At 40.7% G+C, this 26,769-nt stretch overlaps 1 protein-coding gene across 2 annotated transcripts; it reads right to left on the bottom strand.

Moving 5' to 3' along the window:
- Positions 1–242: 242 nt before the first annotated feature.
- P2ry1 (purinergic receptor P2Y1) lies at positions 243–6,079 on the bottom strand. Of its 2 annotated transcripts, none has more exons than XM_006972606.4 (2): positions 4,574–6,062; positions 243–2,039 (listed from the first exon to the last, which is right to left on the bottom strand). In XM_006972606.4, the coding sequence occupies exon 1, from the start codon at positions 5,729–5,731 to the stop codon at positions 4,610–4,612; it is 1,122 nt and encodes a 373-aa protein (XP_006972668.1). In that variant the 5' UTR covers positions 5,732–6,062; the 3' UTR covers positions 243–2,039; positions 4,574–4,609. The 2 variants fall into 2 exon arrangements, with proteins under 2 accessions (XP_006972668.1, XP_006972667.1); XM_006972605.4 differs by having other exon boundaries at positions 743–2,316; positions 4,574–6,079.
- Positions 6,080–26,769: the final 20,690 nt, after the last annotated feature.

Below are 26,769 nucleotides of genomic sequence, written 5' to 3'. Positions count from 1 at the left end.
GTCTCAAAACCACCACTCCCCAGATTGATTATATCCTCTTTTAAACATCAAATAATAACTGTAGGGATTAACGTACACAAGGATTCTTCTTTTATCATAAATTGTTATGGCCCAGTTGTCATTTTAAGAAATTACCCGAAATAATCCAAAGTGTCCTGCAGTATTTTCCACTCTGTATTATGATGTGTTAAATGTGGGGAAACTTTTGAGCAAGAACAGTGTAATAACACAGACACTGTCACCACATTTCATAGTTTTATTGAATCTTTCTCAGCTTTAATTGTCTATGATAAGCATAATTCTGATGACCACAATTACGAAGCTCTGCTGTTACTATAAATAGCAGATACAAGGTTGGCTGTCATGCTTTGGACACAATACACACACACACACACACACACACACACACACACACACACACACACACACAGGCAAAAGCTTAGCAATACAGGGATTCTGCAGCCTCCTACAGTCAAACAATACTGTGCTTTTACAGGAGTGTACTTCTCCTTTATTACAAAGACAATTACGTGAAATCAATCCAAATTTTGTTAAACTACCACTGATTCAGATAAACCTGAGAAGGCTCAAAACGTCAAGTAACACTGTTCCATATCACTCAATGGCACTGTTAACCACAAAGAAGTCTGCTTCAGTCATCTACATGAAAATCACAGATATTATAAAAATAAAATTTTCTTGCAAAATCACTAAAATAACACAACTCAAATGCACACATTTTGATATGTAACATAAGTTCACCTTCATTTAGAAAATGTGACAGAATTTAGCAGCCAAATGATACAGTTATCACTAAAAATGTTGGCATTAAAGTTACCAACTGCCCAAAGAAAACAGATTAAAATCAATTGCAATGCTGAACTTGTTGGTAGTGTTACATAAAAACCCCACCTCAAAGAAGTTAAGAATGTACTGTGTTACCTTAAGAAAATAGACAATACAAAGCTTCAAGATCTAGCAGAAGTCTATCAGCTGCATTTTTCTCTCCCTACTTCACTAAATTTGTGTTTAAATTCTTATGTTATATCTATAATGCCCACCCACTAGATTTCTAAATCATCAATTTTGAATAGAAGACAAACCTCTAGCCTTTGGCAGTAGAAGCCCTGACCATAGTTAGGGCAATATTCTAAACTTTCTGAAAAGACAACACAAACTTTCTATAATATAAATATATATAGTGTACACAATACAGAACCTATCTAACATATTACATACTCGCTATGAATCTTATAGTAATCTAACACCAAATTGTTGTAAGGAAAACATGCAAATCCAACCAGGGAAAATTAAACCCATAATAAAACAGATTTTTTTAGATCCAAATACAAACTAGTCTTAAATGTTCAATATTAATATCTGAAAAACATCTTAAATATAATTGTCATTTTATCTAGCATTATATATTATTGTAAAATATGCCAGTGACATTTGGATATTATACATTGCAATAAATAGAATTTACATCAGTATTTTGTACCTTCAAAGATGTTTTACAGTCTGTACAGCTGAAGGACTGTGAGCTTCATCAATAAATACTATTACAATAATTACATTCAATCGGCAAAAGAAATGCTCAATACATATTTACTAATACCACATCATCTTAGTCCTGTCACTAGTTGAATTCTAGCTGTTGCTAAGTACTGGTATCTGTCCTATCAAAAGCTGGTTTAGTATCCTGGCTGAGTAAGCAGAGATTTTCAGGTTTCAACCTGTCCATACCATAGTTGGTGAACACTGAGAATTTTATCCAAGACTAGATGGAAGAGTCCTAGGAAGCACAGAAAAAGGTTCCAAACAGTTCTCATTGTCTGCTGTTCACGATTTCGCACAGTACCCAGGGTGTCAACAAATGGGTGTCCTGTCACCTTTTCTGTTCATGAAGAATGGGCTTCAAGCATCAGGACTCCAACAACTTCTCAGTTGCCACATCGTGGTTTTAATTTTGAATTCTCTCTTGTGTGCTAAGTTTCTTCTTAATTTATCCCTTTAGTTCAATATAATTTCAAAGCAACCTTCAAAGAGTCAAAAAGCAATTCGTAAGGATTAACAACACAACCAAGAACAAACATAAACCCTTGCACTTGAAATGAAAACAGTTTTGTAGCGTGAAATTCAATGACTTGCTGAATCTTACAATTTTAGGTGTCCTTCACCCAAATGTCAACAGATCTGTCTTTACTATGGACATGCTTACTCATATCTGGTGGCACAAATTGGTCTTTTGGCCAATAAAGTGTTGCTTCATCCTGACCTGTACAGGCACAGGTCGTCTCAGGGACTTCTTTTGACCTGGAAGAAGTTGGCACAGTCAGTCTTGTTACTATGTTAAATGACGAAGCAAGTTAAGGGAGAAAGTGTTCTTCCTTAGGGGCTGGGGCTATAGCTCAGTGGTTGAACTCTTGCCTAGTATCCACTAGGACCTGGGGCTAATCCAGAGAATGAGGAACGTGGCAAAGTGTAAAAGGGGACCTTGGTCCCCTCACCAAAATACACTCTCAAAGAACCGTTTACGAAAGTTGAAACAGTACATTTAGCACATATCCAAAATCAGGCTGGCATCCTGAGACTCAAATGGAGAAAACTGTATTAAATAATGAGGAAATGATACAGACATATGGATCACTGAGCTGTGCATTTCTGAAATTTCCATTTGGATTAGCTTAACAAAATTACTTTTGAGCCACTGAACATTTTGAAGTGTCAACATAATGAGGATGTATTTTAGATTTTTGTCTGTAGAATTCTGAAACAGAAAATGCTGCATGAATCTTACCACTTGGGAACTCTGAAAAACCTCAAAAGTGGAAGACACTGGAAGCATCTTCTTCAGTTGGCTTTTATGGTAATACTGAATGTGTAAAGGAACCACTAGATAGGAAAGCTAAATGCAGCTTTTCTTCATGGACCTAAGTAACAAGAGACTGGGCAAATGGAAGCACTCCAAAGATCTCCCAGATCCCCATTCACTTGTGTGTTTAAAAACTGACATCAAACCCGGAATTTTATGTCATTATATCTTTTGGGCACAAAGGTTCTTCTTCTTTTTTCTTATAAAGTACTTTAAAAGCACTTTTGACCACCATTTACAAACTCAGAAGATAGCTGTGTAAAGACTAGCTTTCACAGTTAAAATTCCTTGGACATCAGATTATTTATTTGTGACTTTTTTCCTCATTATTTTAATTAAATAAAATTTGATGATTCCAAAGGACTATAAATGTAGCAATTCATTATTCACTGAAAATTATTTTTAAATTTCAATATACTTTGCAAACATTTCACTACCATCTACAGCAACCATAGAAAACACTGGCTATCCCCTAACTACAAATGGCTTGATGAATACATTCAATGACCTTTTCAGTTTTATGGTACCTTGGGTACTTAAAAGTTAATTTCCTTTATTTTTCTCTTTGCAGATGTTTTTCATTTTAAGAGTCATTAAAAGATAACAATTCGTTAAAAGATTGCTTTCCATGTTCTTGGCACACCTATGACTTGCTTACATTCACTTTTCAGTCTGCATTTAATGTTTTCAAGGACTTTGAAGAAACAGAAGGAACCTTCCCATCATTACTTTAGTTTTACATCCTTCTAGAACTCCTCTCCCCACCCTCAGCTGCATTGTGAACGTCTGTCAACCGTGGCCCTCTGAAACACTGACAGTCCTGCCCAAAATCTCCCAGTCTACTAACAGTTCTGCTGCTTCACCCAACCAAACTGTAGTCTGAAATTTAACTGGGATTTCTCAAAATTGTTTTCACAGATGTGAGTGAGTCCTTCTCTTGGAACACAAAGTCCAAAGACACTACACAGCGATGGTGCAAGTGAGAACTTTTTATCCCAGGAAGCCTAGCAGTCCACAGTATTTATAAGAAAAACACATGCGCTCCAATTATTTTGAATGCATTTTGCCAATAATATAATATCTGCAGCCTCCCACCACCAAACATTAAACAAGCAATGTGCAGTAATCAGTTTTCCAGAAATAACTGGAAATACTCACTTTCCACACATGAAAGTTCATTGATTTTATTTTTGTATTCAATTCCCCAAAGACATTATCAGCCACCATCTATGCTTCTGAGGAACTGAAAGGCATGTACCGCAGGCATCTGCTCATTACTGAATGAGGATGCCAAACAGTTTTTGAAAGTATAGATTTTACTTGGTTTATACTGTGCATTATTCACAGCAACAGAGGCTGAACAAATCACAAACTCAAATTCCAGGTGGCCAGTTTTCTTAGAGAAACTTTTAATATCAAAATCGCTCTGCTACACATGCACACACACTCTAAATAATAGAAAAGCCTGTGAATTTCAAAGGAAGAAGAGGGAGTGTTTATCTAGGTAGTACTGTTTGATTACACATACTTCTAATTAGTAAGAAAGGAGCTTACAGGAAGGAAAAGTAAATGTGAATGTATAATAAATTGATGCTTCTTTTTATATAAAAAAACTCACTACTTTCTTGTTTGGAATATTCTCTAACATTACTAGGAACTTAAGGAGAAGAAAAGCAGCAGGTTCTATGAGCATCCTACCATGTTACAAAAGTGAGGTGTTTGGGTCTTGGGCCTTCACAAGCTTGTGTCTCCATTCTGCTTGAACTCAGATAAAATATTGAGAGTCATTTCCTCACTCTTGGATTGTAAATTGGCCTCACTCCTCCTGGAAGCTTTCCTGGTGGCTCGGGACAATCTCCTTCTGAATGTATCTCCCGCCAAGAAATAAAGAATGGGGTCCACACAGCTGTTGAGACTTGCTAGACCTCTTGTCACCTGGTAAGTGGCATAGACCCTGTCATTGAAAGCACACATTTCTGGGGTCTGAAAATCCAGCCGCGCCCGCAAATTCATCGTTTTCATCACATGGAAAGGGATGTAAGACACAGCAAACACCGTCAGGACAATTATTACCAGGTAAATGGACTTCCTTCGGAGAGGAGAGTTGTCCAGGTCTTTGTAAATCAAAGCTCTAACAATTAATCCATAACAGCCCAAGATCAGCACCAAGGGGATGCAGAACATGGCCACTGTTGTGCACATACTGTAGATGAAATAACTTCGCAGGTACTCATCGGAGGTGGTGTCATAGCAGGTGACAGTTTTGTTTTTCCGAATCCCAGTGCCAGAGTAGAAGAGAATGGGGGAGATGGCCACCACCACAATGAGCCACACCAGCACGCTGACATAAATGGCATTCTTCTTCTTGAGCCTGCCCAGGGACTTGAGCGGGTACACCACGCCGCTGTACCTGTGTGCGCTGATGCAGGTGAGGAACAAGATGCTGCCGTAGAGGTTTACATGGAAGATGAATCTCTGCAGCTTGCACATAGCATCCCCGAAGATCCAGTCAGTCTTGTTGAAGTAGTAGAAGATGAGGGCTGGCAGGGTGAGCACGTACAAAAAGTCCGCCAGAGCCAAGTTGAACATGTACACGGAGATGCCGCTCCAAGGCTTCATGTGGAAAACGAACATCCAGATAGCCACGCTGTTGCCAAGGAAGCCTATGATGAACACTAAGATGTAGACTGCTGGCAGATAGTAGAACTGGAAGCCGGTCTTGGTCAGGGCACATCTGAATGAAGAGGCGACTGCTGCTGTGGAGGCTACCGTACTGTTTCCCCAAGGCGAGCCCAGGCCAGCCAGGAAGGCTGTGTCCGTCCCGTTGGGGACAGCCGGCCAAGGGACCTCGGTCATCCTCTGTTCTCCAACTCAGGCAGCAACTCGGAGGGGCAGACCGCGGCGAGCGGGCGGCAGCGGCGAGAGGCTCAGCGCGCATCGGAGGCGCGGGCGAGGGGAAGGGACCGTGCGCGGGAGTTCCCCACGAGTCGGGGCGCGCGGGGGCTCGCCCACGCCGGCTCTGGCCGCGCGTTCGTCGCGGGCCATGAAATTCACCCCGGGGTTGCGACTAAACCAAGCCGAAGGACGGGCAGGCAACTTCCCGGTCCAGCTGGCGGCGCGGAGGTTACACAACAGGACGCGCAGGGCACCTCCACCAAGTTTGCAAGTGCGCTCCCGCGCGGGGCACCAAATGGGCACTGCACTGAGCTCCCAGGGCGCGGCGGGGTCAAGTCCAAGTCTCTCGGCGGTTCCCAACGGCGAGAGGGCGCAGGCCAGCCACCTCCCCACACTGATCAACTTTGCCTGGCCATCTGCCTAATCCCTACCTTGCAAGCCGGGACGTTCGCCGGGGCCGCCGCGCCGCTTCTTCCGGCCGCGCTCCCAGGCAGCCTCCAGGGTCCTTTGGAGAACGCGTGGCCGCGGACCCCGACGCTGCTAGCCTGCACCCCGCTCGCCGTCCATGAAGGCTGCAGCTCTTCCCGAGGTTCTTCTGGGTCTCGAGTGCAGGGGGCAGGAAAGAGAGCCAGGCTCCCAGCGGGGTGGGCGGAGCCTGGGAGCCCGGGCGAGTCCGAGCTCCGCGGGGAGGAGAGGGGCGTGTCTCCACTATGCAAGCTCGTAGCGGCGGGCTCAGGGCTGGGCGCTGAGGGCGGGAGGTGGCCTCTGGAAGCAGGGATCGCTGTGCCCCTGCACGCCTGGCACCGCCGGCCGCAGCCACTCGAATCAGTGGCCAGAACAAAAGGTACGCTAGGGCAGCGGTGGCTACTGGCGAGAGATTGGTCAGAGGGGTTTCATCAGACCCCCACGAGCGAGCTCTGCAAAGTGAAGTTGCTGACACACTGCAAAGCTTCTGGACGCTGGCAGCATTCTGCCTACAGCGTGGAGCTGAGCGGTCTAGGCAGACATCTCCAGAGCCTCTCGGAACTCGCAAGGTGTTTGCAGGCTCCAGACAGCCAGCAGTTTGCAGGTGGGCACGCCCTGGCCCTGCACAGCGCCTTGCTTTGCCCAGCGCGTGTAGGAACCTGCTGATCCCAGAGGCTGCCAGCTCTGAATGAGTGAGGGTGGTAAGCGGCATGGGCGAGTCGCGTTCTGCTCTTCATGTCTGTTTGTTTTTATTGTTGTTTTTTATTGTTGTTAATCTCAACTGTTTTTTTTCCACCTACTTAGCAAAATGCTAATAAACCAGCATCACTGGTATCATTATTCTGAGAATGTCCATAAGAGGCCGTTCCAGCTGCCGTTAGTTAATACTACATATATCATCACTACAACTTCTCTGCTAACACTTCCGGGAAAAGACAAGCACCCTCAAACCTCCATTTACATTTAATTAAATACCAGAGACTACAGTAAAAGTATTCCAAAATCAAACTGAGTATTAAACACAGCTTTATAGAGAATTTTTTTTTCATTTGGGAAGTGATTAATGGATGGTTTGGCCTTGTTACCAATCCTATTTCTTGAAGTTCAGACACTTTCCTCTAGCAGATATCTTAAAAATACAGACAAATGACCAGTATTAATAGTATATTTATTGCTGATCTTAGTTTAGGCCTCCAAATGCATACAATGTAGGCAATATATTCCAAAATGTGTTCACATTTAATTGTAAACTAAATAGATGGTTTCCTGCTTGAAGACATAATTAAACAGACTCTCCCAAGAAGGACACCAGGCACTTCATGACAATTTACTGATTAATGTATCTTGTGTGCTACATTAACAAATACATTTCTCTCATAGAAAAAATATGAGAATGAAATGTCTTTAACTTTATACTATAACTATTTCTTTCTAGTCCCATATATTAAACGACTTTGTTCCCTTAAAAACACTGAGTAGGGGTTGAAGTGGCTTGGCCAGTAAAGGCATCAGTCACTTACCACTAAACCTCAGAGCCTGAGTTTGATCCCTAAATTCACGTGGTGGAAGGAAAGAACTGAGTCCCACAAGTTGTCCTCTGACCTCCCCATTCATACTCCACACTCATGTGGGCTGTGGCACACGAGCATGTGTTGGAGTACACACACACACACACACACACACACACACACACACACACACACACAATGTAGGGGGGAAGCACACAAACAAAAAAAGCCTTAAAGGAAAATCATGAGCCTCTTGCTTAGATCCTGAAAAGAAGATTTCTCCACACCACCCAGCAGATCCTCCGTGGAGATAGGAAGTTGTGTCTACATGGACAGAATGAACACATTGGCGCTGTGCGTCGTCGTGGTTGACCCCACGGTAATGATGACACTAGACCAGGCCAAGGGGCAAAAGGGCCCCTGTTCTGAAACAGCTGTGTTATCTCTTCTGTTTCTTTCCTGTCTCCACGTTGTAGGATTCCATAAGTGTAAGCCTTCAGAGGTAGTCTTACATTGTTTGATTGGCAGGTTGCTAGCAGGGCTGTGCACGCTATTAGGAAGGAAAAGGAAACAAGGAAAAACCACTAAGCATTTCAAGGGTACTCAGGAAGTCTTGACGCCTCACTCCTTGGCATTTTTCATTTGCAGTCTAAGCAATATATAACCTCCCTCAGAAGTCTGTTGCAAATGCATTAGCTCATCATGTGAGTGTTTTGAAATCTACCTTTGGTCCAAATAGCACTAAGTACTCTCAGAAAACCTACTAGAAATTTAGGGAACCAGACTGCAACGTAGATATTTTAAATTTGGGTTTTTAAAAGGAGTGATTATTTTAAATATTACTTTTATACTGGTTGTGTTTAACTATGTATTTATACTATGTTTAGGGAATATTAAGATAAAAAATTTACTTTTTAGGAATAAGTTACAATCATTTGTTAGTAACTTTCTATTTGTGAAATATTGAACTAGATTCAATGAAGGAAAAATCAAAAGATCACCTAAGACAGACTATGTCCATATTCATATTTGAATACAATTATATATGCCTAAAGTATAGGAGAAACATATGCCCCATATTACATCCAACATTTGCTGCAAGCACTTGGATGCTGATTGGTAATGAATTGGAGTTCCAGTGTGTTGGAGCTCAGGTACTTCAAAGTATTTGTCCTTTGACATGCCTAACGGTCTGAACTAAAGGAACCTGAGGGGGTACCTAGGCAAGATCTCTCTGACCTCCTCTTCTCCTGTCTGTAAGCCTCCACATTGTCTCCTAAGTTGAGGCTCAGGAGCCAGACTGTCTTGTGCTCTGGGTCCTTTGCTCCTCAGCCAACCTTGAGACCTAACAAGGTCACTGACACTGCCCCCAAGGAAGAAATGCTACTAAGAAGAATCTAAGCAGACAGGGCTAGATTTCCCTTTCTATTTGCTGGCAGTTTTACCAAACCTAAGAATAAAAGCAGATAGCTTCCTTTGTGGCTTTGCCCCTTCATTCTTCCAGGTTCCCATTCCACATAAACTTTGGTTCCAGAAAATTGATATTTTCCTGCTACTAACCTGCTTAGTGTTAGAGGTGTGTTCCCCCATGACCCTTAGGTTGCATAGGGAAAGGTATCATACCATCCCACCCTTAGAGATATAAGTGGCTAGTAAGATATTTAAATTTAGTTGAAAATGCCAATCATACACAAAGCTTGTCACAATACCACGCAACGTAGCAACAAAAGTCTTAGGAATGGCTTCCAGAACCCTGACGTGAGGCAAGAAAGGAATGAAGAGATGACAGACACATCATATACAGACATAGAGAAAAGCTGAGATCGGGTTGTCTGGGTTCTCGGCTGAAGAAGCCACAGCACCCCAGAAGCTTGTCATGTTTATCATATAACCATTAAAAAGTGAGGAAGGGTTTACAGCACACAGCTGAATGCGAGACAGGAGGCAGGTTTCGCTAACCTCAGTATGATCTGTCATCTTCAGGCCATAAACATCCTCTGGGAGAAAAACTACAGTGGACATTTCTGCACATGCTCTCCACATTTGCACTCGATCCAGAGGAAGGCTGTGCCATCCCTCTGAGCCTCACCTTGGGAAGACTCTGCCACTCCCAGGGAGCTGGGGCGTTGAGGTCCTTGACGTGGCCATGCTCCTATCAACAACACACATTCACTCAGGACTCCACTTGCTCCCCACAGACTTAGCTTTTATTGTCAGCATTAGATTAGGCACACTTAAAAAACTTCGCCTATGGTCTGGAGAGATGGCTCAGTGGTTAAGAGCATTGGCTGCTCTTCCAGAGGACCTGAGATCAATATCCAGCACTCACATGATGGCTCACAACCATCTGTAACCCCGGTTCCAGGGAATCCAATACCTTCCTCTGGCTTCAGTGGGTACCAGGCACACATGTGATTTACAGACATACATGTAGTTCAAACATCCACACACATATTAATTTAATAATTTTCTACCCTAGAATACCCCATTGCTACAGCTGGCAATAATGTTACTGTGGTAAATAATACAAGTGATAGAATTACCTGATCAGTAAGGTTAGGGAATTCACCCACTGTCAAACACTAGAAACTGTGATTAAATTTGGGTCACAACCTTTAAAGTGCAAGCTAGTGATGGAGCAGAAAAAAAGCAAGGGTTGCTGCTAGGAAAGCTTAACTCTTAGTGGTCAATAAAGACAGAGTATTAAAAAAAAAAAAAAGAACAAAAACCAGCAATTCCCAGAGACTACTCTCAAGATAGAAAATATTAAATGAGCCCTCAAAGGTGGTGACAGCCACAGAGACTCTTGGAAACTCCTCAAATGTACTTGCTATGTCTTTACATAGCTTTTATAAAACTAGCCAACAGTCCATATACAAACTGAAAAAAGATAATTATTGAAATCAGAGCTCTTCACATTTAAACTTATGAAGAAAAGCTTCTTGCACTCAGATTCTCATTACCATCTTTAGAAAACCTAATTTTTTTTTTGTTTAAAATAAAGATTGAAAAGATCATTGAAAATAATTCCATTGTATGTCAACGAGCAAGAAAAGAAAAAGAAAATCTGGTTAAAATAAAGCTTTCTAACTTTAAAGTAGGCAAATACCACACCACAAATGCTAGAGCTAAGTTTGGTGTCAATATGAAAAGAGAGAAATCAATGGCCGGTACAGCTGTTCTGAGTTTTCAGGTAAGAGCAATGAAACCCTGTAGAAGCTCCTAAGGATAAGAAATGAAACGGAACGATTTCTGAAGAATACCTCAGGAAATGAGGAAAATGTTCCTCCTCAAATAAAAGTAACAGGGAAATACTGGAAGCAAGAGAATTAAGGGATTCTCAGAGATGTCCTCCAACAAAGGAGAAACAGGAGAAAGGACTAAGGTGGGAATTATAGGGAACTAACTAAAGGAAGGAGAGGATTGTCATGTGTCAAGAGGGCCCAGCTGCTCCATCAATTACACACTTGTCAGGGATTCAATCAGTAGGCTTCCTGGAATTTATTTCATGATTTCATTTCACAGCAGGAGGAGAAACAGAGGAGACAAAAAACTACAGTCCAAGGTTGGGGTGGGGAGAAGGGGAGAGCCGTGCTGAAGAGCAGCTCACAAGATGACCTGGCAGCAGTGGCTCCCCAAACCAATCTTAAAGTTTGCACAGACGAGCAGTAGACTAGTTTTAGTGGTGCTTCCAGTGCTCAGTTTAGGTTGTTTGTTGTTGTTGTTGTTTTGAGACAAGTTCCTCCTGTGTAGCCTTGGCTGAGCTGAGAATTTCGGCAATCCTCCTCCCTCTACTTCCCAAGTGCTGAGGCTACAGGTTGTGCCACTGTGCCTGGCTGAGTTAAGGTTTTTATGCAAGGGCTGGCAGGAGGAGTTAGCTCTGGATAGTTTTCCTTTAACAAGCAGAGCTTTAGACACTCTTCCAGAGTAAGCCTGGTAATGAAGAAACCATGCCATGAATCAACCCATTAAAGACAAATAGCTCCAATTGCCTGTTTCTAACAGCATAATGACATAAAAAAATTAAATACAAATCAACATAGAAATCACTAGTTTTGTTGAAAAAGAACCCAAGTAGGAGTGAGATCATGCTTCCAGTAGAGAAATAGTCATTTGCTTTTTATGTTTTCAATGATAAGTTGAACTGAATCTCAGAATCTCAAGCTACTTTTGCTTTTGGCCATCTTCCTCTGTTCTAGATGGGTGATGTAGCAGCTGGGCATCTCGGTCTCCTGGGTATTATTTCATGGGGATAGTTAGTAGATAAGCAAAGTCCTGTCTCACCTTGAGGTCCGGCATTGCTTTTTGGACACAAATGCAAATACAGATTAGCTGGTAGAGTCTCCTTGGTATAGTGCGGCATAGTGTGGACCAAGGGACTTTGGTTGTGTAACAAGGTCCCCTTGGTGTCCAAGCTGCTCATTGAACCACTGCCACTGCCAGTGTGTACCAAGTTTTATGTGATGCTGTTTGACATTGCTTTGTTGGAGCTTCTCCTGTCTGAAACTAATACATCTTAAGGGCTTAGGACTCTTGAATTGTGACATATATGTGCCATCCACTGTACAGAATGAGCTTCGTGTATTGACTCATTATTGAGCACAAGGGTCTAGAGAAGAAGACAGAACTAGGTTCGGAAGTCAGTTAAGGCCCCTTAAAAGTTAAGCAATACATTGTCAAATCAGCTCTATGTTGACATTTGTATTAAATAATTCCTCTACCACAAAACAGCTGTAAGAATGTAAAGTGCCTAACCTGTGCCTAGCACACAATATGTACAAAATGAATAACAGGTATTATATAGTGGGTATGATTATTATTTGTAATGTGTTCTTTGTTTTTCTATCTTAATGGATAGATCTTGACAAGAAGATGCTTGTTTGTAAGAAGCAAAAACAGCTTTGACAAAGTGACTTTCTTCAAAGGATATAGAAGTATTACAAGAAAGTGAACATTAAAATCTGAAGTAGGCTTTTGTTCCTGCTGTCTCTGAGCTTTCATGCAGAATCAAGTAACAGATTTCAAGAAATTGGAAACATGACCTGCCAACCTTGGAAGGAGAAATTAAGGCAGGGAATGAATGTAACAAATGCATCTAAAATTGTTCTTTCTTAAAACAATACTGTGGCCAAGCTTGTGATTGGAATGGAAGAAAGGGTATTCAGACTGAAAGAATCTCAGGCAATTCAATTTGACAAATTCCCTCAATGTCCTAGAGACAGTGAATTGTGCCTATGGGTGAAAATAGTGCTACTAAAGTGATGAGAGCAAGCCCTGGAAGCCCACTGCCTGCCTTTGGCAGAGGGGAGAGTGAACACTCATTACTAGCCAAGGCAGTCAGGTAGAAGTCCTCAGGGAGAATGAAAGAACTGAGTTTCCTGGATGCACTGCAGAGAGAAAGGCCGAATATACTGTCATTTTGCTTGTTTTTTTTGTTTTTACTAGGATTGAGGAATGAAGACAGAGATGAGAGAGAGAGAGAGAGAGAGAGAGAGAGAGAGAGAGAGAGAGAGAGAGACAGAGACAGAGACAGAGACAGAGAGTACAAGGCAGACTTACATATCCGATTGGAGAATGGAAGGCTTCATTCCATCAAGGTAAGTTATGAGGGTCTGCTATCATCACAGAAACTAGCCTAGGAGCAAGTATGTGCCAGTGGGACCCTAATTATTAATTCAATTGGAAAGAACCCCAGGGATATTTTTACAGTAGTCCAAATCCCTGGAAATAAGGAGTTTGACATGCACTTTAGAGCAGCAGAGAAATTGAATTTGGTTTGGAGAATGAGTGCCTCAGGAGAAAGTAGAAAGCAAGGATGGAAAAACTTTGTCCTGATTGCATTAGCCAGGCATGGTTGGTTAATGCTCTATGAATTCTGCTCAGGCATGAAAGCACGACAGTAAGACAGACTGCAGTTTCCTTTAACAAGATACCATGAGAGGTCAGCATCACCAATGAATATGGCCAACTGTAAGGGATTACATTTGAAATGCATTTTGAAAAACAGCTGTGGCAAGGAGAAGTGGAGCCTAGCCACTAGACAAATTATTGGTAGTATTTAGAGACAAGCTGATATGATTATCAGTTCAGGGACACATAGAAATGTGCCATGTGGCTGAGCCATACCATTCCAAAGTACATACTCCAAGGACTTTGTCACCACACTGCAGAGCTAGAGCTACTTGTACATCTATGTTTATTGGTGCACTATTCACAATACCAAAAGAATGGAGCCAGCTTAAATACCCATCATCACTAAGAACCACGCCAGTTGTCCAAAAGAATCATGTGAGGCTGAAGTGTGTTCTCATACTGGGATGCATTGCGGTACAAGAGTTGGATTGGGCTATCTGAAATTAACTGGAAAAGTCACAAGAAAGGAAGTGTAAGCAGCAGACATGGGAAGATTTAAATAAAAACACAGTAAGTTCTGTTCAAAGAAAAAGAAAGACACCAAAGTCCTAACCATGAATCTGGAATCTCAGGAGAGGTGATGGAGAAAAGGAAACCTACACTATAGAAAATGGGTAAACTAATCATAGGAAAGAGAAAGAGAAGAAAATGTAAGCAATCACTTTTCTGAGCCATGTAAATGTTTAGGAATAAAGCAATACATTTATGCACAAAAAAAGGACTTCAGGCTATTACTTATGACAGTAACTACATAGAGAATAGATGTTCTGTGTGTGTCAGAAGCATTAAAACAAAGATAAATTGTTTTGGTGCATTTCATATTATGAATTTGATGGTCATTGTTAATTGTCAACTGGACAAAATCAAGAGTTACGTGGATGGTGGATTTCTTAATTAGGGATTAAAATGGGATTTTCTTAATTCAGTTAATTGATCTAGGAAGAGCCATTCTGGATGTGGGTGGCACCATTTCACAGTCTGGGCACAAGAGTGAATGAAGAAGAGTGACTTAACTGAGTCCTGGCATAAATGCATTAACCCATTGCTCTCTTCTGTTGACCGTGGATGTAATGTAACCAGTTCTCTTTAGGTATTGCTGCTGTGACTTCCCTACCATTTTGGACTGTCACTTGGAACTGTCAGCCAAATAAATCCTTTGCCCTTAAGTTCCATTCCTTGGGGATTATTTTATCACAGCACCAGGAACAGCGATCACAACAATGAGGATATAGGAGTCCGTGGGTTGAAGGTATCACAGAGAAAGAGATCACTCTGAGGGCTTCTTTTTAACGGGATTAAATTAAGAAAGTAAGAAGTATAAGACTGCTTTTCTTTGTTTCTCCTTGGGGCAATTAGCATTCTAATGTGGAGCAATGTTTCTTACACCAGCTGTGTAAGCACCTTAGTGTTATGTGTTATGAAATAACAGAATAACAATATGATATATTTCATGCTTTATAAGATAGCAAAACTTTGTAGTGCAAAACTCTAAAAGTGGCTGAAGTCTTGCTTTTATGCTTAGAGGACAGATTATCAATGCTGGACTAGTAACTATTTGTACTTAATGACTCAAACATTGCTCCTTGACACGACAATTTGAACTCCTATGTCATTTTATCTATAAGATTATTTTAGAGAGTTAACAAGGCGAATTAAAGTTCTATAAGGTTAGATTATTTTTCAAGAATGACCTGGAACCCCAGCCTTTTACATATAAATATCCCAAGGTTGTAAGAGCAGATTCTATTCCAGATACTAGCCTTATGTTTCTCTTGCTTGCTGTGAGCATTCAACCTCTCTGAGTTTGTAAATCATGAGCACTCCTTTCTGTATCCACTCATCTCAGGATATTTTGAGAGCTGTGTAATGGACTTCCACTTTGAGCTGTTTGAAAAAGCCAATGCTATGCAAATTTAAAGAAGTGTTTTTGAAGCATTTCGCTTTGCAACAAAGCTGTGTAGGTCTTTGAGATTCTTCTCTACCTAGTCAATTACTAACTCTTGATATAGCATCTCATAAAACTGTTTCTCAGCACTGGATTTTACTATTTACTATATAAATACTTAATAACATAGAATCTGGATTATTCTACCACACGCTCTTCCTTTTTAAATATAAAAGGGAAATAGATGGTAGGACTCTATGCAGAACACAAGGATGTTTTATTCTTTCTTTTTTTTCCTATGAGGCTTTCCCTTTTTTCCCCTGTGGTCAAAGAATTTTGCATTATCTAACTCATTCACTAAATTTTTTTAAGGTTCCTTATAATGACCCCAAAGCTTCCTTTCTACATCCTAACCTTCTGTATGGATAATATATATACTTTCTGTATATTTTGTAATATTTTGGACTCCTAATCTTTATGACCTTTACTACTTTCTCTATCCTGTCTTTTAAATTTTATTCACTTTTCTTCTTCTTCTTCTTCTTCTTCTTCTTCTTCTTCTTCTTCTTCTTCTTCTTCTTCTTCTTCTTCTTCCTCCTCCTCCTCCTCCTCCTCCTCCTCCTCCTCCTCCTCCTTCTCCTCCTCCTCCTCTTCTTCTTCTTCTTCTACTTCTACTTCTTCTTCTTCTCCAAGACAGAACAGCCCTAGCTGTCCTAGAACTATCTCTGTAGACCAGTCTGGCTTCCAACTCATAGAGATCCACCTGCCTCTGCCTCCTCAGTGCGCGTGTACCATCACTGCATGGCTTCATTTTTCTTTTGACTTCTCTGTAATATTGAAAGTCTTCATATTCCAAAGATGGTTTGTAAGCACTGAGACTCTCTCCTTGCATTTTGTTTGACAAGAACCCCCGTTACAGCCACTATCTCTGTGGCTGGAGACCGATGAGGAAAACAAGAAAAAAGACATTTAATTATCTGCAAACTTTTATTGCTTTATATGCTAAACAAATATTCTTCTAATTTTTCAAATACTTTTTTTTTGTGTGTGTGTGGGGGGAAGGATTCATTCTACTTCTCCTTTAATCCAGGGTTTTTAAAAGTGATCTGTTGTGGGTATCAATAAAAAAGAGGTTTGTTATGAGAGAAAATTCAAAATAAGATCCTTATTGTACACAGTAAACTTAGATTTTACCAGAAAATACATTAATTCATTCAACAAATATTTAATGAATAGAGTAATGCATAAAAAATTACATAGCTTATAGATGTTTATAGGAGAAAATGCAGGCATGACCTGGCTGTCTGCCTACCTGGCACACTGTGCTGCTAAGTAAGAATCACGGCATATCATGCTCCTGTGTGTCCCCAGAAGTCAGAACACTGAATTCTGAAGTAGTATGAGTAGCCTGTAGCCGGCCTGCTGATGAGTCTGTACTCCCCATGTCTCCTTTCACATGCTTCTTCCGCATAGCGACCCTGGTGGTGTGAAGGCTCACTGTCCAATCCCAGGCAATGTACTAACCAGTTGATAGGCTTCCTCTGTATAAGTATTGCTTCGCATGCAATGAAGCAGACTCTGTTCCCTGAAACCGACCCCGGAGTGGTTCATCTCCATGCCTTCTCAGCATTGTGGTCTTCTCAGGGGATGGCCTGGTAATGACTGCAACGGCAACATTGAACTCTAGCATATCATAATTAAAATTTCACTGAAATATTAATGTCAGGCCTTCCAGTTAAAATGGCATATTAGAAGTCATACCATTAGAGCTTGGTGAAAGAAAACAGTCAAAGTAATATGTAATGAGCTCTTTCTTTACCAGAGACAAGCTCTATAAATGACCTTATTAAGCAGCGGGAGGTCTCCACAGGGAAGCAGGAAAGAGTGCTGGCCTAGAATCTTCTAAAGCAGGTACAGTATGTGCCGTATCTAGCTGCACAGGGGAGAGCAACATGCTGTTACGAACACCGGACCTGAATGGTCAGGAGAGGGCAAGGGAGAGTAGGGGTCTGTAGGACCCCCCAGAAAGTGGTAACAACATCCCTCCTCAACAGAAGCATGAGGATTCATGAGGCTGCAGAGAACTACAGCTGCCACTTGCCCTTCCTCCACACAGCACCACACAGAAGCTGACAGAGCCAGGGGGTCTGAGGATTCCTCTTTTAAACTAGGGCAGCTGTACCAGATATTTGCTACAAAAGTATTATGTTTATTTTATATTTCCTATTTTAATGTCCTCTCTCTCATCTATCATCTATCTATATTTTGCTATTCTTTGTATATTCCTCAGTCGGGCTTTAAGATATTTCTGTTTTTCTCTACAAAATATCATTTCTTAACAAATACTCAAATAATACTGCTGTACTGACTTACATATACACATGAGAAAAAAAAAATGTACCTAGACATAGATCCTGCCTTTTTGATCCTAGAGGTCATGAACTTAATGTAATTCCAGAATGTAAAACTCAAAGTGTTTTTAGAGTCAATGCAAAAGAAAATCTATTTGGGTTTAGGAAGCTCTGTTAAGGCTCAACATTGGAAACACAAGCCATGAAAGAAATAGTTGATATAACAAATATCACTAAAATTAAGTTCAGAAGGAGTGGTGCACATTGTGGTCTCGGGGAGAGTGAAGTGGGCAGATCCCATGACTGGAGCCCAGGAGTTCTGAGCTGTAATGCCTATGCTGGAAGGGTCCCTGCACCGAAGCATCATTGGTGGATGGAACCTGTAATTACCCATTACAGCCTATCCTGGCCAACGTAATGAGGCCTTGTCACTTCTGTTTCAGCTCTGTGAAAGATACTGCCAAGAGAGTAAGTCAAACCAAGACAAGCATGTGAGAAAATACTTGCAAAGGGACATCTAATGAGATGGTTCTATGCAACATGCAAAGGACTAACCCTCAATACTAAGAAAGCCAACAAGCCAATTAAAATGTTTAAAATATGTGAGTAGATAGCTCACCAAAATAGATGGGTGGTTGCCAAATAAGCACATGAAAACATGTCCAGATCTTTGAGTCCAAGCATCACTTCATCCCTGCCAGAATGGATAGAGCATGAAACACACACACACACACACACACACACACACACACACACACACACACACAAATTAATACTGTTTCATAATTTAAAAAGCTGAGATGCTGAGTGATGGAAAGATATAGAAGATCCTCGGATGAAATTAATAAGTGAAACACACCACTAGAAAATGCTACATAGTATGAGAGCCCTAGTTGTATAACATTCCAAAACCAGAAAAACATCAGTGCTTATGGGTGCTTAAAAATATGGGGGAGATAAAAACTCCAAGTGCAGAGGATTTTTATCACAGTAAATCTATTTCATACAATGCTGTGCTGGTAAGATATATGTCATTGCAGATATTTTCCGATGCACTACACTAACAGAGAGCGAACTCTAATGTACACTAGAGACGTGGAGTGATAATGATGCTTCAACCATTGCGGGCTCATCAAATATAACAAGCATCCTATTTTTGAGCACGATGTTGATTGTGGATGACATTGTATGTGGGCTGAAAAGACATATGGAAACTCACTGCTTCAGGCTCAGTGTGGTTGTGAACATCAAATCACCCTGAAATACTGCTTTAAAAATTCAACAGTAGTTAACCTTAGCATTATTTCTGTGGATTCTCTTTCAGTGTTATGAATATCTCTCATATTAGCTACTTTCTGTTGCTGTGATAAAACATGATAGCCAAGGCAATTTACAGAAGAAACACTTACTTTTTTTTTTTTTTTTTTTTGGCTTATTATTCCAGGGAGATAAGAATCCATTGTGACAGGGAAGCAGAGCAGCATGAGGCCGGCATGGGACAGGAACAGGTGGCAGAGAGAATCAATCATATCTTCAGTCACAAGCAGGAAGAAGAGAGGGAGAACAGGAAGTGGAGCAAGGCCCTGATATCTCAAAGCCCTCTCCTGGTGACACACTTTTCTCAACAGAGCAGCACCTCTTGACTCTCCCAAACAGTGCTGCCAACTGCGAACCAAGTGTTCAAATACAGGCCACACCACTTCCTTTTGTTTCCAATGTATTTCCAAGGGGTAAAGCTGTAAAATGATAAAAACTCATGAGGGATAAAAAGAATGAGGGATGGAACACTAATAGGTGAGGGAATTAAATTTGGAGGAGAGGAGTTAGCTGCCTTAACAGAAAAAGAAAGTTAAATTTTGAAGCTCAGCACTTATACAAGAAGCGAATGGACTTTAGCAAAGTAGGAACTAGCAATTTGGAAACTAGATGTGAAAAAACTGGGGAGAATGGAGGGTTGATTGAAAGTTATGGTAAAGCAGGAGAACCCCAGGTTTGGAACTTTGTATCTCCACCCCATTCTATGCATCTAGAAAACATGCTTCCCCAGGCTCTCCTCAAACCCTAATCCTGGAGTATTTCTGGGTGAAATGGAGACTGTTGTGGTGTCAGGTCTCACATCGTGAAGGCGAGTTATAAGCTATAAAATGAACCTATGGAGCCTCTTGCCAGCACCCCAAAGGCCACATTAGACCTTCATCCGTTTTTCAGACCTCAATACCTTTTGCAAGTGGATGCTTAAGTGATTTTTCTCTACTGGTCCAAGAAAACCCTACCTCCAACTCAACTCTTAGACCCAGAAAATTTCCAGGTAGCTTCTATTGTTCCTCAGTTTCAAATGTGAGTGTATAGTCAGGGCTATGCATTGCTCAATGAAAGCTTTATTCTGAAAGAAATGGTAAGCAGGGTGAATACAGTGAATCAACACAAATGATTGCTAAAAAATAAAAGAAAAAGAACAAAGACAATGAAGGAAAAGTATCAGTGTAAAGTAAAATTGTGGTAGCATTATTGAGTAAAGGAAGATAGAAAGCTTACCACAGGAAATACAGGGAATGTCTTTGCTGTGCACATATAAGGACCTGAGTTAAAATCCCTAGCATCTATGTAAATGCAGGACGTTGTGGCACCTAGCTCTAGTGCTGGGGGTAGGCAGAGACAGATTTCAAAGCTCAATGCCCATGCAACCTAGCTAATTTGTGATCTCTGGGTTCCATGAAGTTATTTCTTAAGAAACTAGGTAGAAGAAATAGAGAACATACCTGACTTGTTTGACCTCTGGCTTTCATGCACACATGCATACACACACAAAAACACACATGCACAACACTTATATACAGATTTTATTTTTTTTAAAGAAATATAGCACCATGGAAAGAATAAAGATATCTTAGATATTCTAGATAAATGCACTCATAAAAAAAAAATCTGTCATTCTTTAGAATTATTATTCAAAGCATACCATCCAGACAAACACAAAATGACCTAGCTATGGAATGTGAAAGAGAAGACTAGAAAATTAATGTCTGTCCTGGTCCAGCAAGTGTCACGTGTTCAGGTTGGAGACAACAGAACAAAGGAGGGGAGGACCTGGAAATGATGGCAGCCTAGCACTAAAGAGTGTATGGAATGATCAGCACCAGGTAAAAAAAAAAACCTCATGTCCTAACCAAAGTTCTGAAAACAGGATATGAAGAAGAGTCCTTAAGAATCTCCAGCAGTGGGAAAACACCACTCACGCAGGGAAAATACAATTAAATGTCATTGACCTTAACAATAGCAACACTGATTAGAGAAAATGGCTTGGCACTTACAACACCATCTCCCCCGAAACTATGACTCATCCAAGGGGGGAAATGAACATGTTTCAGAAATGCAATGTCTTAAAACAATTCTCCCGGAATATTTTTTTCTAGATGCTACTGAAGATGTAGTAAAATAAAAGATTAAACCATGACAAAGGAAGAGAGAGTTTATGTCTCAAGAGAATGTGTGGTGGTATTGTGTTCCCCAAAATATTGTGCACCCTAATAAGCTTATCTGGGGTCAGAGAACAGGGCAGCCACTAGATACAGAGGCTAGAAAATGGTGGCACTCACGTCTTTAATCCTAGCATTCCAGAGGCAGAGATCCACCTAGATCTCTGTGAGTTTAAGGCCACACAGGAAACAGCTAGGCATGGTGACTCACACCTTTAATCCCAGGAAGTGAGCCTTTAATCCCAGGAAGTGATGGCAGAAAGCAAAAAGGTACATAAGGCATGAGGACCAGGAACTAGAGCCTGGTTAAGCTTTTAGGCTTTTAGCAGCAGTTCAGCTGAGATCCATTTGGATGAGAACTCAGAGGCTTCCAGTCTGAGGAAACAGGATCAGCTGAGGAACTGGCGAGGTGAGGAAGCTGTGGCTTGTTCTGCTTCTCTGATCTTCCAGCATTCATCCCAATACCTGGCTTCGGGTTTGATTTTATTAATAAGAACTTTTAAGATTAGTGCTATAAGAATGCAGAATAGAGTCCCAGGATTTTAAGTGTGTCTTCAACACAGAGAGATATCAGTTAATTTGCATCAAGAAGGCTAAGGAATGCAGAAGATCATCTAGAAGAAAGTCATTGGAACTACTTCATCGTTGAGTGAACATTTGGAAGAATTTCTGCATTTGGGTCTCAGCTTAGAGAAGTTACGGAAACAACTTAGCAGTAATTACCAGCAGGTATTACTTGATAATAACACTTGGCCAAGGAAGGATTTCACACACACAGGGGAGCTATAAGACCTTGTGGGTAATCACAGTGCAGCCATCTTAATGTAGGTACACTCTTTAAAAAATAAAAAGCAGTTGAAGATACGTTTTTTTCAGAAGATATCCCTGTTAGTAAATGATGGGTACATAAAAAGTTAGGCACATGTTTTAAAGTTGGTCCAGAAAGATGGTTGAGTAGGTAAAGATGTCTGCTGCCAAGCCTGATGGCCCTCCTGGTCTCCAGTGCCAGACTGGGACTGCTGAGGCACAGTCTCTGGACCTAACTACTACTGGCCTCTCTGCTTTTTGTGTTTGAGACAGCTATTGTTGAACTATTTCTGCCATATTGCTGAAGCTAATTCATTAAATCCCTCAAATACATATTTAATTACATATACACATATATTTTTCTAGAATTTGACTTATAAACCAAGTATTTGATAAATGTGAGAAACAGTGCATATTTTCCTCATTTTTATGAAAACAATAGAATATATCTAAGTAATAAGATAAGAGAAAGAGGTCACTTATGCATATGGAGGCAAAACCTAACCAGATTTGGTTTTTCTTTGTTGTTTTTGTTTTTTAGATTATAAAATGCTTTTGAGTTGAGAGGGGATTCTGAACTATATTCAGTCCCATCATCCCTGGCAGAGTGATTGTACATCAGTAAAATTTCTCTTATGCCTTTGCCAAGGGCCAGCACTTCTACAATCACTTAAATTCCTCTTTTAGATTTATTTAATTTCTGTGTGTGGTTGTTTTGCCTGTGTGTGTGTGTGTGTGTGTGTGTGTGTGTGTGTGTGTGTGTGTGTGTGTGATTCTATTACAGGAAATCCACAGAGTCTGCTTAAAGGATAAAGAAATTTATTAGGAAGGAAGACTCACTACAAGAGATTTATTGTAGGGTCCTAGAAGGCCAAGGTACAGTCCCATGCTGTTCTTCCACCTGAGTCTGTCCCAGCATCCAAGCCCGCAAGAGAGAGAAGAGAGCTGCTTACCTGCAATCTCAGATTTTAAGGGTAGCTCTGAGGCCACGCCCCAGGGGCAGGTACTTCAAAGTCATAGGTAGGTAGGACAGTTACCTGCTACATCTCTTGGGGCCGTGCTTCAAGGTCATAGATAGAACAGATGTCCACTACAGCATTCCTGTGCCTTCAGAGATCAGAAGAGGGTGTTGGATCCTCTCAAACTGCAGGTACAGATGGTTGTCAGCTATCATGTGGGTGCTGGGAACCAAATCTGGATCCTCCAGAAAAGCAGCAATTCCTTTTCAGCTACTGAGCCATCTCCAGCCCCAAGAACTTTTGACTGACCACTGATGTGCATTGAGCCTGTGCTCATCCAGTTCCTCTCTTCTTCAGATAATGGCTCCATGCAAATTACTCGACTCATTAGAAATTACATAAGATTCATACACGGTTTCATTTTTACAGTGTTTTGAGACATGATCTCACTATGTACCCTACCAGGTCTGATTGGCTATGTAGCCTAGCTCCAACCTGCCCCAATCTCCCTGTCTTGGCCTCCCAAGTGTTGGTGTTACAGGCATGTGGCATTGTGCCTATAGTCACATTTTGACAGGGAAGCAAATTGTCACATTGTTAATCTGTAGTTAAGAAGAACACCTTTTCCAAAAGAAAGTTGAATTATAATTTTGGGGGAGATAAAGGTATTGCCACTTGCTAATACCAGCTACCAGATACATTCTGCAAAGCAGTTATTGTATCAGAAAATTAAATTATCTGGGAAAATTTTGAGTTGACTGTGAGCAACTGGTTTATATAATACTCATTTTCAAGCAAACTTAAGACAATCATATTTGTATCTTAGACATTTCTGCCATTGCATTCCTACTGTTTCCACTTAGACTACTCATCTCTTGAAAATAATATGGAAATAATTCCCAAGGAGACTGACTGCCCTACAAAAAGAAGCCAATGTAATCTGTGAACTGTCTTTTCTGTCTCTAGGCTAATGTGGAATGAACGCAATACCTTTGCATTTGCTTCACTATAATAACCTTACAGATACCAAAGCCTGCACCACACTGGGGACTTAATTCTTTAATGCAATATCAGTTGGTCTTATAGAAGGCAGTTGATGTATGCTGGTGCTAAGTGACAGTGGAACTGGGTGCAAGGGTGGAGGTGGAGATGGGTAGGCTTATCTCTCTGCACTGGCATTTAAAGATAGTGATAACTGTCATATTATGTTTGTGTTACCATGACAATGCCTGAGAGAGACAACTTAAGGGACAATGGAATTCTTTTGATTCATGGAAAAGGGATGGTGAAGAAGCTCAGTGCCTACTGGCAGAGACCATTGCCATCACTATGGGCCAGAAAACAAAGAGAAAGACAGGAAGTGGGGGAACCTGACCACAGAGGATCTCACCCCAATGACTTACTGCGTTCCTCCAGCTAAGTATCACTTCCCAAATTCCCATAGCCTTCCAAAATAGTGCAACCAATAAGAACCAAGTGTTTAAATAGTAAACCTGTGAGGGATATTTCATATTAAAACAATAACAATGCAATTACACACACACACACACACACACACACACACACACACACACACACACACACACACATCTTCCAAAATACTGTTTAATATCAGAAAAAGACCAGCTAAAGCAATAGTTTAAGAAAAAAAAATAGCGTAGGAAGGAATAATGAATCGATAGGCATCGGTTGGTGGGAATCTCAAACAGAATATGATAATAGGACAACCCCTATGTAAACAGGGCTGGAATTTTGCTACTCTCTTCAAATTCGATTTCCCAGGACTTTTGACAAATGTGCATTCTCACTGCAACTTGGACTAGGCAATGCAAACCCTGACTGTAGACTATGGGATACTGTGGTTAGCTTAGAGCTGGTCTCCTTTACCCATGTCCCTCATCTGTGTTAGGTTTTTTGTTTTTTCCTTATTTTGTGTTTATTAGCTTTTAGTTTTACTGTGGCTCCTTTAAAAGACTTAACACAAACTTGGTGATTGAAAGGACAATCATTAATTTAATTCACTTGAAGTTTTGGAAGTCTGAAGTATGATGTTAGTTTTCTGTGGCTGTAGTCTAGGTGTCCACACTCTCTGTAAAGATTTAGTGGAGAGTCTATTTGCTTGTCCCTTTGGTTTCCATGGCTACCTTTCATGGTACCTGGCCAGCTGTGTGTAACTCTTCAGTTTACTAGCGCCACAGCTTCCTGATATTACAAAGTTTCTCCAAGCAAGGAGCCCAGTTCTACATTGAAGGTCTAGCAGAATGTGGCAGAATATTCTGTCATACCAAAATCTCTAGCCATATTTGAAAAAAAAAAATCTCCATATAACTGGCACTCACAGGTACTGGGGATTCGAATCTGCATATCTTGAGGGGATTACTGTTTAGTCTACCACACTTCATCCAATTGTAAAACTGAGGAAAAGGAGGTGCAAACAACATTTACAGCTACTGATGTGTTTGTCTTCTGTAGCCATATATCTAATTGATTTTAACTTTGATGACCAAATGATTCTATTTTATAGAATGTAGCAGGATATATGGAAGATGGAGACTCAATTTTGACTTGAGCTTGACCTGGCATAAAGCCATCAATTCTAAAGACAGTGTGGATGTCACATATCTCTTTGAATTATGATAGCAGTGTTCCTTGACTTCAAGTTAGAATTTGGCTTAGTACATCTCTTACAAAAGCAAATCAAATAAGGGTTTTATCCACGTATAAAAAATATGGCTGAAAAATAGGTGAATTGAAATTGAGCAATTTTTTTGTTCTGTCTCGTGTGTGTGTGTGTGTGTGTGTGTGTGTGTGTGAGAGAGAGAGAGAGAGAGAGAGAGAGAGAGAAAGAGAGAGAGAGAGAGAGAGAGAGAGAGAAAAGGAGAGAGAGAGAGGAGAGAGAGAGAGAGAGAGAGAGAGAGAGAGAGAGAGAGAGAGAGAGAGAGAGAGAGAGAGAGAGATTGTAATGGCTTGAAGTCTCATTACTAAAATGCAGTCATGTCCCATAGGAAAGTGGCACAGGTTTGGAATCATCGCTGTCTCTCTTTGTGCACCTGTGAACTCTGATTGCTCTGCTCCACCAGACCAAATGTACTAAATCTTGAGGGGGCAGAACTATACTGTGGATGGAAATTGAATAAAAAGATTTTGGGGTTAAATCTCAACTGGAACTAGAATCTGCTATGAGATTTAACACAATTTTCCTATGCACAAAACCCCAAATGCTAGTGTTTTATCATTATATTCATTCCATCACTTGGAAATTTAATGAATATTTAATTTTAGTCAGGTACTTTGAAGAAACTGACATTTTAATTGCTAGTATTTCCTGTGTGCATCTCCAAGAAAGCCTGTAATCTGCTTTTTGTAGTTTTTATATGGTAAAAGAGGTTACATTTAAAACTAACAGATTTTCTAACATAATACATGTAAATGTGTTGAGATAAATATAGGTGTAATTTTTACTAACTGAATTTACTTGGACATTTAAAATGAAATTTGATAATTTTCTGGGAATAGAATAAAGTCATATTGTTGGACATCACTAAAGAGTTTAAGACTAAGGAAATAGATGATAAAGTCTACCTTACTATATGGCCGGTGAATTCATCACATTATGAAAGATATTTGTATGGGTA

The sequence above is a fragment of the Peromyscus maniculatus genome, chromosome 6, assembly GCF_049852395.1.
Source record: "Peromyscus maniculatus bairdii isolate BWxNUB_F1_BW_parent chromosome 6, HU_Pman_BW_mat_3.1, whole genome shotgun sequence".
NCBI lineage: Eukaryota > Metazoa > Chordata > Mammalia > Rodentia > Cricetidae > Peromyscus > Peromyscus maniculatus.
Note: the sequence above shows the minus strand (reverse complement) of the source record. Positions and strands in the feature narration are given on the sequence as shown.

Bases quoted from the DNA above. Each gene is read 5' to 3' on its own strand.
- P2ry1 (XM_006972605.4), bottom strand. From the start codon at position 5,731: ATGACCGAGGTCCCTTGGCCGGCTGTCCCCAACGGGACGGACACAGCC.